The 13,380-nt window shown below is 35.5% G+C and overlaps 1 protein-coding gene across 1 annotated transcript; it reads right to left on the minus strand.

Annotated features, from left to right (window-relative positions):
- Positions 1-9,248: 9,248 nt before the first annotated feature.
- LOC103400263 (pollen-specific leucine-rich repeat extensin-like protein 2) lies at positions 9,249-9,830 on the minus strand. The gene has a single exon (XM_008338917.1). The coding sequence runs from the start codon at positions 9,828-9,830 to the stop codon at positions 9,249-9,251; it is 582 nt and encodes a 193-aa protein (XP_008337139.1).
- Positions 9,831-13,380: the final 3,550 nt, after the last annotated feature.

Genomic DNA, 13,380 nt, shown 5'->3' on the forward strand with positions numbered 1-13,380 from the left:
ATCGTTATTTCAACCTCTTTTAATTGATAAAGATGGTTCTTTAATATAGTAGAGATGATTGGGAAAAAAAAAAATATAGTAGAGATGAAAAAAATGACTTGATAGTGTCAAGATACCTTAGTAGCATTCCAATAAGATGTTATGATAAATGTTAAGGAAACTCTCTCAAAAGTGGAACTCTACATGAACTCTCTGTCACCTCATGTTTTAATATGTTGACATAGAAGTTGAAGTTAAATTGTGAGGTGGTAGAGAGTCCATGGGGAGTTGTACTTTGAAAGTCTTCTTAGCATTTCTCAAATGTTATCGAATAATTTTGTTGATGCACAAAATCAGTGAGGACTTTGGTACAACAGAAAGTGTTAAGTTTGTGACCTTCGCTAGATTGCTCCAGTCACTAGTGTAGATAAATATGTAAATGGATAGAGACAGGGAAGCAAACACAAGATGTACGTGGTTCACCCAGATTGGCTACGTTCACGGAGTAGAGGAGTTCTCATTAATTGTGAAGAGTTTACACAAGTATATAGGTTCAAGCTCTCATTTTGTGAGTACTAGTGAATGATTTAATACAAATGACATTCGAAAATATTGTGAGAGAATGATCTCTATTTATAGAAGAGAGTTTCTAGTTTCATTTTGACATTGACATGTGTCGTGTTGTGATTGGCTTCTGATATTGACACGTGTTGCGCTATGATTGGCTTCTTATGTCGACACGTGTCGCGCTGTGATTGGCCTCCTGGTTGGAGGGAAACTCTTATGGGTCCTTGGCGGTATAACATTAACCGGTGCTCAGTAGTTTCGGGATTTGTCGAGTATGGTACAAACAAATTTCATTTGATGCCATTCACATTCTTCGAGTGAATTATTAAAAGTCATTTGATAACTATTTCGTTTTTTTTTTTTAATTGAAAATTGAAATCTTAATTGGTAAATACTTTCAATTTCCAGTTAAAAAAAAAATTGAAAACGACTTTCTTGAGTTTTCAAAATGAAAACAGAAATAATTACCAAATAAGATTTCAATTTTAAGTTTTCAAAAAAATGAAAATTAATAATTAAAAAAACATAATTATCAAATGACTCCTAAATATTTGAAGTTGGAAAAACCATTTTTAGAAAGTTAGGTGGACAATGTTTATGCATGAAGTGCTTGCCAATGAATTGAAAGGGAAAAGTGATTGCCCCAAACTCCCAATAATTTCCATAAGAATCTTACCACATAAGGTAACTCTAAACATTCTTTGTCACAATAACAAATAATTGGCAGTCACATAAAAGTTGATCTTATCTTCAAGGCTATTTCAGAAGGGTTTTAAGGTTAGGATGGGTAAAATGCAATGAGAAGTTGTAGAATTAGGTTTCTTTTAGACTATTTAAAGATGCCGGACAAAGCAAGTGGTGGATTTGTCTTAGTCTCGAATTCAAATTTTCATGTTTTTTTTTAGTGTAGATTAGTGTAAAATATCATTTGTGTTAAAAATAAAATGTAGGGCAAAAAATTTAAAAGCTAAGCAAGCTTTAGTGATCAGGTTGCCTTTGAGGCCTCATATGATGTGCTAGATGAGATAAGTTGTGATTAATTACCACGAACTTGAGTTCAGTCAATTAATTATTGTGTCAAATGTCAGATGAACAAGACTCGACAAGATGAATTATGAATTCGCAATAGAATAAGTTATCTAATCTATCTTTATACATAGGTACAAATCATGTCTTGCAAACCCTATCAATATAATCCTATCTCCAAGACCAATTTCATCCACTCCATAAAACAGACCATTAGATTCCAGAAACTTATATATTAGGCTCGTGTATTGGTCCTACTGCATATGGTTCAGCTTTTGCCTAATCTAAGCGACTTTATAGAGGTGCCTAATCAAGAAAATATCCGTTTCTATTTTAATAAATATCTTATTTTGGACGGTTCCTCATGTCGGAACCATTTCTCTTGGTAGGTAAATCAAAAGATTTTTTTTTTTGGTATATCCATATTTTTACTGTAGATAATTCAGCTAAATCATGTAATGGGCAACTTTTTTTTTTTTTTTTTCTTTCAAAGAAACGATAGTAGATTCATTGATAAGAGTCGTTACATAGTTTGCTACAAGGCCATTTAAGGCATCACACTCTCATCAATAATTAAATCAGAGATAAATGGTTAGTGATTTTATTTTGTTAGTTGTGTATATATATCTAAACTGTAATTTGCAACTAAAGATAAATAGTTATTTATATGTATAGAGGTTTTTTTTTTTTTGAACAAACAATAATAATATGGTTCAAATTCGTCTTTGACGATAATCGAACTTAAAATCTCTCACTTACAAGTGAAGATAAAGATAAATAGTTATTTACATTCTCGAGGTTTAGGGTTAATTTCAAATGGGGCATGAGTTCTAATTTTCTCTTATTACACCTAATGTTTTGACATGCGGCCAATTTACACATTTTGTTTTCAAATAACTTGTTACTTACTGATGTGACAATGTTCAAAGCATTCCACAAACCGACTAACCATGCGATATGAAACACACCAATGCCATTCCAAGTGTAGGTTCAATGTTGCCACGTTATTAGTTAATGGTTAACAAAATAGTTTACTTAACAAATGTACAACTTTGTAGTATGTTGAAACGTTGAAGTGTAATTCGACAAAATTAGAACCTCGTGATCCACTTTATTGATCCAAAAACGATCGTTTCCTTTACACTTTCACATTATATACGTACAGTAAAAAGTTGTTGGCAGTTAATCATGGGTGTATGAAATTTCTGCCAGACCTTTCAATAGCGCCTGCATAGATATATATACAAATATTTATGATACCTTGAGAAAGTGTAGTGAGAAAGTTTTGCGTTTCTGGGAATCAGCTTCAGAGCCTTTAGCGAATATCATAAATCTTGCTGGTGAAGGCAGAAAATGCAGTTGGTGAAGCCCCAAAGTGCAGGACGTAACTTTGCAGTCTTACAAGTCTGGCTAAGAGAAGATTGTTAGGGAAAGTAGTACACGTTTTAATGTACAACCCTTGATCAAATTTTTATGTTTATACAGGCGATATGGACGGAGAGTGATCCGAATACGGACTTCATTTTCAATCACATGAGTTACAACTCTGTTTTACTGTACATAAAATTGTGTAGATTATGTCATGTCTTAGTCAAATGCCTAGTAGCAACATCAAAGCTCATGATGATAATCCATGTCTTCCATCACGATGCAAAATGAAACTATATATAAAATCGTGCACCATGTGAAACGTAAATTATTGCCTGTCCTTAACCAAGACTGATGTTAAACTCCGTCTTGAAACCTTGCCATACCAAAAAAGTTGCAGGATTTTTATAATGATGGGAAAACTTGTTAGTTATTGAGAGAATCGATTTAATAAAGGCTAACAATGTTACAGAGATTAATGTGGGTTGAGGCGTCATAAAGAGTTTGGCGTGTAAAGTATTGATGTGAAACGGTAATGCATAGAGGGCCGTTACTATATATGTGGATTGTGGACACATTCATGTTCATAAATATCGAAGGGTGAGACTTTATTGCCCAAACATTACTTGCAAGGAACTGATTGACAAATGCAATAACTTTAAAATTCTTCACTCATCTTATTTCTCATTATTTGATCAAAGAGAACTTTAACGAAATTTTTTTGGTACTATTCACTTTAACGTAAAACCACATTTTTACATTAAAAAGTTAATCATGGTACTATTCATTTTATCATTTATTTTGTCCTTATCGTTAAAACTTAAGGTTTTCAAACTATTTTCATTAGTTTTCCTTTGATCAAATTATAGTGTTCTTATGTTTTATTATTATGAGCAATATTATTATTATTACTCTAATTTACATTATGAAAACGAATAAGGATTTAAACTTAAAATGCAATGAGTAAAACAGAATATCATATCTACCAGGATAATTTAATACTTGCAATTGTTATTATTATTATTATTATTATTATTGATGACAAAGGACATTTCATTAGGGGCAGAGCTGAGGAACCAAACAGATATAGTAGAAAATCATAAACTAAAAAGAAAATTAATGAAAATGATTTGAAAACTTTAAGTTTTAACGATAAAGACAAAATAAAGGGTAAAGAAAATAGTATCAGGATTGACCTTTTAGTGTAAAAATATAATTTTTCGTTAAAATAAACAGTACAATGAGCTTTTCGTTGAAGTCCCTGAAATAAACCCAGAAAACAGAGCAAAGGTGAAGACAACAACGAGTAGGACCAAGGGAAACTCAACCCGGCAGGGCCAAGACAGGGGAGAGAACAGAATACAAGCGAAGCTAAAGTCCAACACTCCCCCACCTCAGCCAACAACAGAGACATTAGGGAGGCCAAGGAAGCAGCCTTCTTAAAGAATGTGAACTAGAGGGGATGGGGGTCGAATGACCCAGACTTCCGAACACATTCCTTTTTTACATTACGATGCAACCCAATCTGCTGCAAAATTCGCTTGACGAGGAACCCATAGCCACCTAATGGAATGGAACGGTGTCTAAGATTCCTAATTTGGAATATAAAAGGGGATAAAAGCCATTTTGCTCTTCTAAAATCAGGATTTATGCCATGAATGAGCTCTTGGGAGTCGGATTCGAAAACTACATCCTGGATATCGTTGTCAATTGCAGCATGAAGACCCGCCCGCGCTCCGACTCAAGTGAGGATTTTGAAAAGCAAACAGCAGACTTGCTGTTCACAATAAAACCGTCGGAAAAGCGAAATATCACACCCATGGCAGCTTCCCGATTCCTGTTAGACCAAGCGGCATCAAGTTGATAGTTCCAAAAGGAGGGGGCGACCAACTGGAACAATCAGCACGGACTGAATCCTCCACATCAACTTCCAGAAGACATTGTTAATTTGATGAGATCGCTGGGCTTGCCCCCGACAATGCTGAAGCTCCACCCCCTAGGAATATGGCAATAAGCATACGCATAGCTGGATTTTACTGAATAACCACCATTATGGGACCAAGGCCAAATAAGTGTTCCAACGTATCCGAACCACCACTAGAAATTAGCTCAATGCTCTTGATATCAGGAGGGATAAACAACGTTAAATTTTTTTGAGAATGATTTGAGAATGAATGTCACGTTGATGAGCAAACAGACTTTATATGAGTTTATAAGAGGTTGGGTTACTCACCATATTACCAATTGATTTTATGATGAAACCTCAACTTTCTTCATAGTATCAGAGTCAAGTTTTCTCAAGTGTGAAGCTAAACGACTCCACGTCACCCCACGTGTGAAGTCAAACGACTACACAAACTCTACATCATCCCATTATGGCTTCACGTCACCTTATTGTGTTGTCCATATGTTAGAGTTGAAAATTGCCCCACGTGTTGTTCACGTGTTATACTTGAAGGGAGCGTGTTGAGAATAAGTCTCACATTAATGGAAGAATGGACCACGTGCTATGCTTGAAGGGGACGTGTTGAGAATGAATTCCACATTTATGAGAGAATAAATCTTACATAGGCTTATAAGAAGTTGAGCTACTTCGCATATTATCAATTGATTTTATGATAGAATCTCAATCTTATTCAAATTTAAGATTTGGATAGTGTTCGACATCCTAGTCTATTGATCAATAAGGTCAAACACCCTTGAGAGCCGCCGTTGGGATAAGAAGTGTAGGGCGTAAGAGACCACCATCACGATCAAGGATCCATTTATCTTGTCGTATGTTTACTCATGGACCATTACTAATTTGCCACCAAGCTCCACGAAAGATGACAGCTTGTCCCTCCAGAAGGCTGCTCCACGCCCATGAACCCTTTTTAGCCGACAATATGGGCTAGTTTGATATTGTTGTGTTTTGAAAAAAAAACTGTTTCTGTTGTGCTGTGTGAATAAGCTTATTTTTGTTACTTCATGTTTTTCAGCTTTTTTTCATCTAAAACAGTGAAAATAAGATGTTTTTAAGGATTTACCAAACACCTTTTTAAGCTCAACTTTTTTTTTATATCTATTTTTTATAAAAGTACAACAGTACCAAATCAATACTTCCTCACCCTTCGAAAAGTACCTGCCCTTCAAAACCCGAGCCCATAAAGATTCAGGTTCTTGGATTAGTCTCCTAGAAAAACACACCTTATTTGTTTTGGTAGACAAGGCCCACGGAACTTTTCCATGTCCGTTACATTTGTTATGCTCAAAACGTTCCATGAAAAACCCATTCCAGCCATTAAACATTGTTGCATGGCCCATCAACTTACCCTTTTCTGTTTGTAAATAGGTGAGAGGTACTTTAATAACCATTTTATTTTTAATTTTTTATATTTTTTTAGGAAGAAAATAAAATTAAGAGGGGGAAAAATCCCGGTAACATCCAAGGCCCTTACTCTTAGTCAAACAACAAAGCACTGGTAGCTGCATAAGGAACACAACCACTCCAAACATGAAAGTTATTTAACACGTACCCACACAAAGTGACTGCATCGGCTAAAAAATTTGTTTCCCTAAAAATATGTTTTCAACTTATAAAATCAAAAGAAGAGACCAACCATTTGATATTCAACAATTGCACGAATCTGCCAAGGAATGCAACACTTTCCCATTATTGCCTCAATGACAATTTTCGAGTCTCCTTCAATCAAAACCTTTTTCAAAAAAATTAAAATTGGAAACTTGAAAACTATTTTTTTGAGTTTTCAAAATATAACAATTATGTGGCCGTCATATCAGCAGTTAAGTAGGCCTCACTTAAGCTATGTTAGAGTCTTAAAAAAATCATAATAGACGAATTTGACAGAAATGGCATCACAAGGCAAAATTTGAGTTTCAGGAGTTTAGTGATAGATTTTACGTTTTAGGGGTCAAAGTGAGATGAAAGTCCAATTTCAAAAGGCATAACAAAAAAAAAGGATTTGGATCCCATCCGGATCTAAATTGTGAGGATTCTGGAGATCCTCACAACTTAACCATTGCATCGTGCAGTAATAAGTTATTTAACCTTTTATATTTAAAATTAAACATAAATAGTACTTGACGAAAACTGATCACACGATATATAATAAACGTTTAGCATGTGAGGATTCCTAAAATCTCCACAAAATAGATCCGAACAGGATCATCTTCCCAAAAAATAAGCCTAGAGTTTAATGTTGTTGGCCACGTTGCACTGTTGTAAAGTAAAAAGTATCAAATTCCACCGCCGTAGGTGACGAGTTATATTCAAATTATTACCACTGGCTAGGATTATACATAACATGAAGCGGTAGAAAGGTTTTAAGTTGAATGATTTCAACTGAAAACAATTTTTAAGGGTTTGGCCTATATAGGCCATTGATTTGCAAAGAACCAGCAATTAAAACGGTTCAAGTCACATCATCACCGTGTCCTCCAAAATTTGGTACTGAATTCAAGAATCTGGATTCTCTTTGTGAGAATTTTGAAAATTCATAACTCATGTCTGTCAATTGTACATCGTGCAATTATAAATCATTTTAAATTTTTTATTTAAAATTAAATATAAAAAATATCTGACAAAAACTTACTGCATAATATACAATAAATGAACACGATTTACGAATTATTAATCCTGTTAGTAAATTTAGGGCCTTGGATCATAATTTGGTTCATGGTTAGAGTCCATTTCAGTTTCCTTGCCAAATCCCACCGACATCAAATGAAGTTCAGGGGCCGAAAGGGGCACAGAAAAAGAGTTCATAAACACCTACTTTTGCTTTCTGCTTTTACTTCCTAAAGCTGCAACCCAAAGTGCTTTTTCCCCAGCTTTTCCGAATTTCATCATTTGTACGTTGTATACGCCCAGTGAAATACTGGGGTATTAACAAAACAACTTCAAGTAAAAAACTATGGGTGGTTTGGTATAGGATACCATACAGAAACTAGTATTTCGAATCCTAAACCGAAATTTTTCAGAACAGGAATTTAAAGATCAATCCCAAACTAAATTTTTGGGAATCCCAAAATATTTTCGGGATTTCCCGACAAATCAGGAATCCCAAATTGAAATATAAAATTATGAATTGTTGTTCAAATATATAATTCAAGAACACATTCATAAACTACGAATGTCATTTCATTTACACTACCATTTAATCTAAAATTGGCATGCCTAACTGTTTTTATCAGAATCAAAATTCAAATTAATTAAATCCTTTTTGCAATCTGTTGAGAGATAAAAGAATCAAACCTTTTGAAATCATTAGTCATGACAGTAGCAATAATAAAATCCAAATAAATATCAAACAGAACATGAAAATATGCAAGATGTAAGGCATTCCAGGTTGCAGAGCATGAATTAGAAACTACTAGTATCGATTATAAAAGATTAATATATATAATATACATGTATAAATATATATATATATATAATAATTAAATTATATATTTTCGATTCGGTATGAAATTTACGAAATACCTAAAAGCTAATCTCGAATCCCGTACCAAAATTTCGAAATCAGTTCAGGATAACATCTTGAAAATTTTAGGAATTTTGATTTGGGAAATTATTGGTTTGGAATTGTAATTTTTTCGGTTTGGTTCGAGATTTTCGGAAATTTTTTCCACCCTTACAAAAAACCACCTGCGGGTGGCCATTTATCACAATAAAAATGTATTAAGTTAGTGACCATTTATCACAATAGTAAAAATGTATTAAGTTCTTATGAGTTCGATCCTCATCAGAAACTAATTTAACATTCTAATCTAACAAAATTTATCGTTGACATAAAAAAAAAAAAAAAAAAATCCTCAGTTCATATACTTCATATCCCAGCAAATTAATTTCTAGAAAATTGTAAAGAGGAAAAAACACCTTAATAATAGAAAATGATATACATGGAATTTAAAAACTAAATTTGCATCTACTTATTTGCATATATATCGTAAAAACTAGGGAATATACACGTACAAATATGCACCCTAATTTTACAGATACAGCTCCTAATACCCTACCCTAATCTCCATCTTCAAGAAAGACCAACAAGGCAAAGTAACCCTAAACCTAATTTAATAGAACAATTAATAACTAAAACATAATTATAATTAAACGCTACACCGGGCCGACCCAATTTTCCCTGCACACTAATCATCTAACCCATAAAGTAAAAAGGAGAAAAAGCGTTAGATCGAACTGCGAATTCATCGACCTTCCCTTTGAAAAAATAAGGGGAAGGACGACAACCACGCATCTCGAACGTTAAGCCAAAACCCAAGACTTTACACTTCTGCAATTTCACGGTCAACTAAGACAGATTAAGCCGCAGAAGCTTCAGCAGCTCGCTTGCCGCAGCGTCGGTGCTCGAGACAACGCTCTTCTTGGCGAAGAACGACGGAAGAGGCAGAGAGCTCGGAGGCGGCGAGGCTATGCACGACGACGACCCGGCGTAGAACCCGGCAGTCAAGTTCGAGTCCTTGTTTTTGGTCTGCTTCGGAACCCGCTTGGGTGCCGGACCCATCAGGTTCGTGTTTCCTAGATCCGGAACCTGGGGCTTGGGATTCTGCTTCTGTGGTGGCGGAGCCGGCACTTGGGGCTTGAAATTTTGCTTCTGTGGGGGTGGAGCCGGCACCGTTTTGGGGATTTCTTCGCCGCGCTTGAGGATTTTGACCTGGCCCATGACGAGGTTTTGGGGAGCCGGGGACTTCTGGACCGGGCGAGGTAGGTTATTGGGCCGGGTGGGCCTTCGGTTCTTGCCGTCGTTCTGGGGGCGGCTGGGGCGGCCGAGGCGGCTAGGGTTAGGGTTAGGGTTCCGATTGAAATTCATTACTGATTGGCGTGAGAGCGAGTCTTTGTGGCAATCTCTGGGACTGAGAACTTCAACAGCCATCTGAGACCACACAAAATTCAGATCCGAAAATTCGAGCTTTTAGAGCTCAAAGGGGCAAAGGGGAAAAGAAAAGTCTAGAAAATTTGGGGCTCTTCGGCCACAACTTAGAGAGAGATAGGAAGAGAGAGAGAGAGAGAGAAGGGGAATTTACAGAGATTATATGTGAATATTGAGAGAGAGGGAGGGTAGGAATATATAGGGTAAGAGACCTAAAAGCAAAAGGAGTACCAAACCGACAAAGAGGCGCTAGTGGGTGTAAACCACTCGCCACAATTTGGGCGGTGTCCACCACGGTTTTAAGGTTTCATTATTGGTTTTGGTAACGATTCCTACTCCCTTAATAATTAGGTTTACTTTTCATAAAAGAAGGGTTAAATAGAAAACAATTAGGTTTTCCTACAGCTCACTTATCTAGAAAGATGTGATTTAGATAATAATTTTCTTCAAAAATACTAAGGAGGCTTTCTAAAAAAATGTTCTAAAAGATGCTAGATGCTAGGTGCTAGTCGGGCTGTATGTTGGGATCTAGCGTCTAGGCGGAATATGCGGATTTAAGTAAATCTATTATATTTTGTGTAAATAATGTATGTTTATACTTAATATATATATATATATATATATATATAATTTCATCATAAACTACAAAATATAATGACGTATATGTTATGAAGTATTGGAACATAATGAAAATATAGGGAACAAGCATATAAGGTGTGTTCATTTAAGTATTCAACAAGTCTCTTACAATTTATTGAAAAAAATAAAATGCAAAATGAAAGTTATCTATTTTCAGTGAGTAATAACCTAGGTGAGCACCTAGGCAGGTCTGGGCAAGCTAGACGGGTGCCTAGGCGGTCTAGGTGGACGCCTCAGCAGGTCTAGGCGCTCTTTCTTAATTTTTAAATGCCTAGTCATTAATCGGCATGATAGTCGTTTAGGCAATGATTTTTAGAACAATACTAAAAAATGAAATTCTAATACTTTATAATTTTGACATGGGTATTTAGGTGACAGAAAGTACATAAATAATTTATTTTAAAAAGTTTTCTTAGCATTTTTTATCTTTTTATATTGGAAAAAAATTGATAAAGGTACATATTCTCTTAATAATTAGGTTTCTTTAACGACATTTACCCAACAAGGTCTAAGTCACAGATTTCCAATAATATTACTTAGTAACTAAGTTAATAGTTTATATTCGTCGTGAGTAGATTTTGAAACATCAATTTGGTTATGTGATGTACTTACATTGGATGTTAAACCTATCAATTTTGTTAAGCAAATGCAAATATTTTCAGACTAAAAACAATATATTTGAAAAAGTAATAATTCTATATATTTTCTCAATTATATCTTATAATTTGATTGGAACCAAATGAAAGGGAATTCTTTGCAAAAAAATTGAGTTTTATAGAGCCTTTCATGTCATCACATTCATTGTTACTGAACTTTTCGTTGTTAGACAAGTATTTTCTGGACCATGGCATGTGACGTTTTAATTTTACAAAATTAAAATACTGATACAAAAAAGCTTTAATTTGTTTAAAGACAAAATAAATCAAATACATTTTAACTCCATAAGAATGAATATTAACTCCACTATCTTCCTGGATAATATCAACTTTTTTTCTAATTAATCAAGATAAATCTTGATTCCATTAGCTGGACATAAATTATGCGACAAGGGATGAAATATCAACGTTCTATTAGCACATAAATCCAAATTTAGAAATTGGATTTACACGATAATGTTGATATGTATATATGTAGACGCGCAATGGGTCGTGGCCTTGGGTGGTAATCTTCACGCGATCTGAAGCGCGTAGAGGAAACAGCTTTCCTTTTTCCCTATTTTTATTTTTATTTTTATTTTCCGTGATAGGAGACTTCTGTGAAGCTCCCCTACCAAAAACGCTGTTTGTTGTCATGAAGACGGTCCGCATATGTGACGTGGGTCCGAAACCACCGGTGGCATGGCAATCCACGTTGCACCTTCATTTTTTGATGGGATTACGGAAATGCCATTATGCCGTGTATATTTCATGTTGACCTCGGTCAACAACTTTCTGTGGAAATTCGAAATCTTTTCTTTTTTGGGTGTGGTGACAAAAGTTAGAAATCTTCATTCCTGAGAAAAATGTGCCATTTGGAGAGTGGCAAAGGTCGGTCCGATAATGTTTTTCAAAACGGATTGTGAAAAATGTTTTGTTGTAAAAGGACAACATAAATAAGATTTTGGATTTTGAAATTTGAGAATGCGTGGTAGTTTAATCCGAAATATTTCTAGAGAATGAATACATTAAACGCGCATCTGATATCAAATGTCTAAAATTGTATGCATATTAAGGGTAGTGCTGTAAAATAACAATGAATGTATTGTTAGAGTTTATTGCAAGAGTTGGTTATACCTTACTTAGTCATTAAGATAGGTGGTTACTCTTATATGTAAATGTTGGTATACATATAAATACCCTATGTGTAATCTTATTCAATCATGAAATACACAATCTTATTTTACTCTCTCTCTCTCTCTCTACATCTTTCTCTTACTAAATCTCTCTCTAGATTCTAACAATACGTATACCTATTTTGGGTAATAATAGTGGCTATAGTGGTAAGGGTGGTGTGATTGAGACGAAATTGGTGTTTATAGAAATGGTGGTTGGATTAGGGATGGTAGTGGTGAGAATAAAAGTGTTAGTAATGGTGGGATATAGGCGGTTGCAATAGCGAGGTATAGAACAATGGTGGTCCAGTGATGGCTGCAATGGTGGTAGAGGATGCTCTTGGTAACAATGGTTATGAAATTTGTAGTTGAGAGGTAGGGATGATGGTGGCGGAGCTGGTGGAGGTGGTGATGACCATGGTGAGGGTAATGCAATGGAGAATGTGGTGATGGTGGTGCAAGATGGTGTATATAACAATAAGCGGTGGAGGTATGATGACCATGGTCACAAGGTTATGCCAATGGATAATTTGGTGGTGGTGGAGGAGGCAAAGGTGCATGTTGTGGTGGTCATGGAGAGACGGTGGCGATAATGTCAATCGTGGCGATAGTGAGTGGTGGAGGTGGTGGTGGCAAGAGTGACGGCAATTGGGGATATGATAGTGGCAACGATGGTGGTGTGGTGGAAAGTGGTTGTGTCAAAAATGGTGGTTGTGGTAGTAGTAGTGAATGGAAGGGAAGAAAAAAAGAAGATGGTTTGACCTTTCAATCTTTATTTTTCAATTCAGACTATATGAGTCAACAGTAAAAAATGAAAGGCTAAAAATCAAGGGCTAGTTTTGTAATTAAACTTAAAGCTGAGGGCCATTAACAATCCAAAGATGGAAGGGAAATGAGAAAATATTCGCGTGCTTCATTAATTGGTCCACGTGTTACGCAGATAATTGGATGGCGTAGACGTGAGAAGGGAGACACGGGCCAACTGGTTCAACCGACTCGCAAATGACGGTTCAACTCCAACTAGACTGAACAACCATTTTCTGTCTAAGCTGGTGCCCAGCTGGAACCTCGGATGCATTTAGCTGTGCCAAGTTTTGGTGTGCA

This window comes from Malus domestica, chromosome 15, assembly GCF_042453785.1.
Source record: "Malus domestica chromosome 15, GDT2T_hap1".
Lineage (NCBI taxonomy): Eukaryota > Viridiplantae > Streptophyta > Magnoliopsida > Rosales > Rosaceae > Malus > Malus domestica.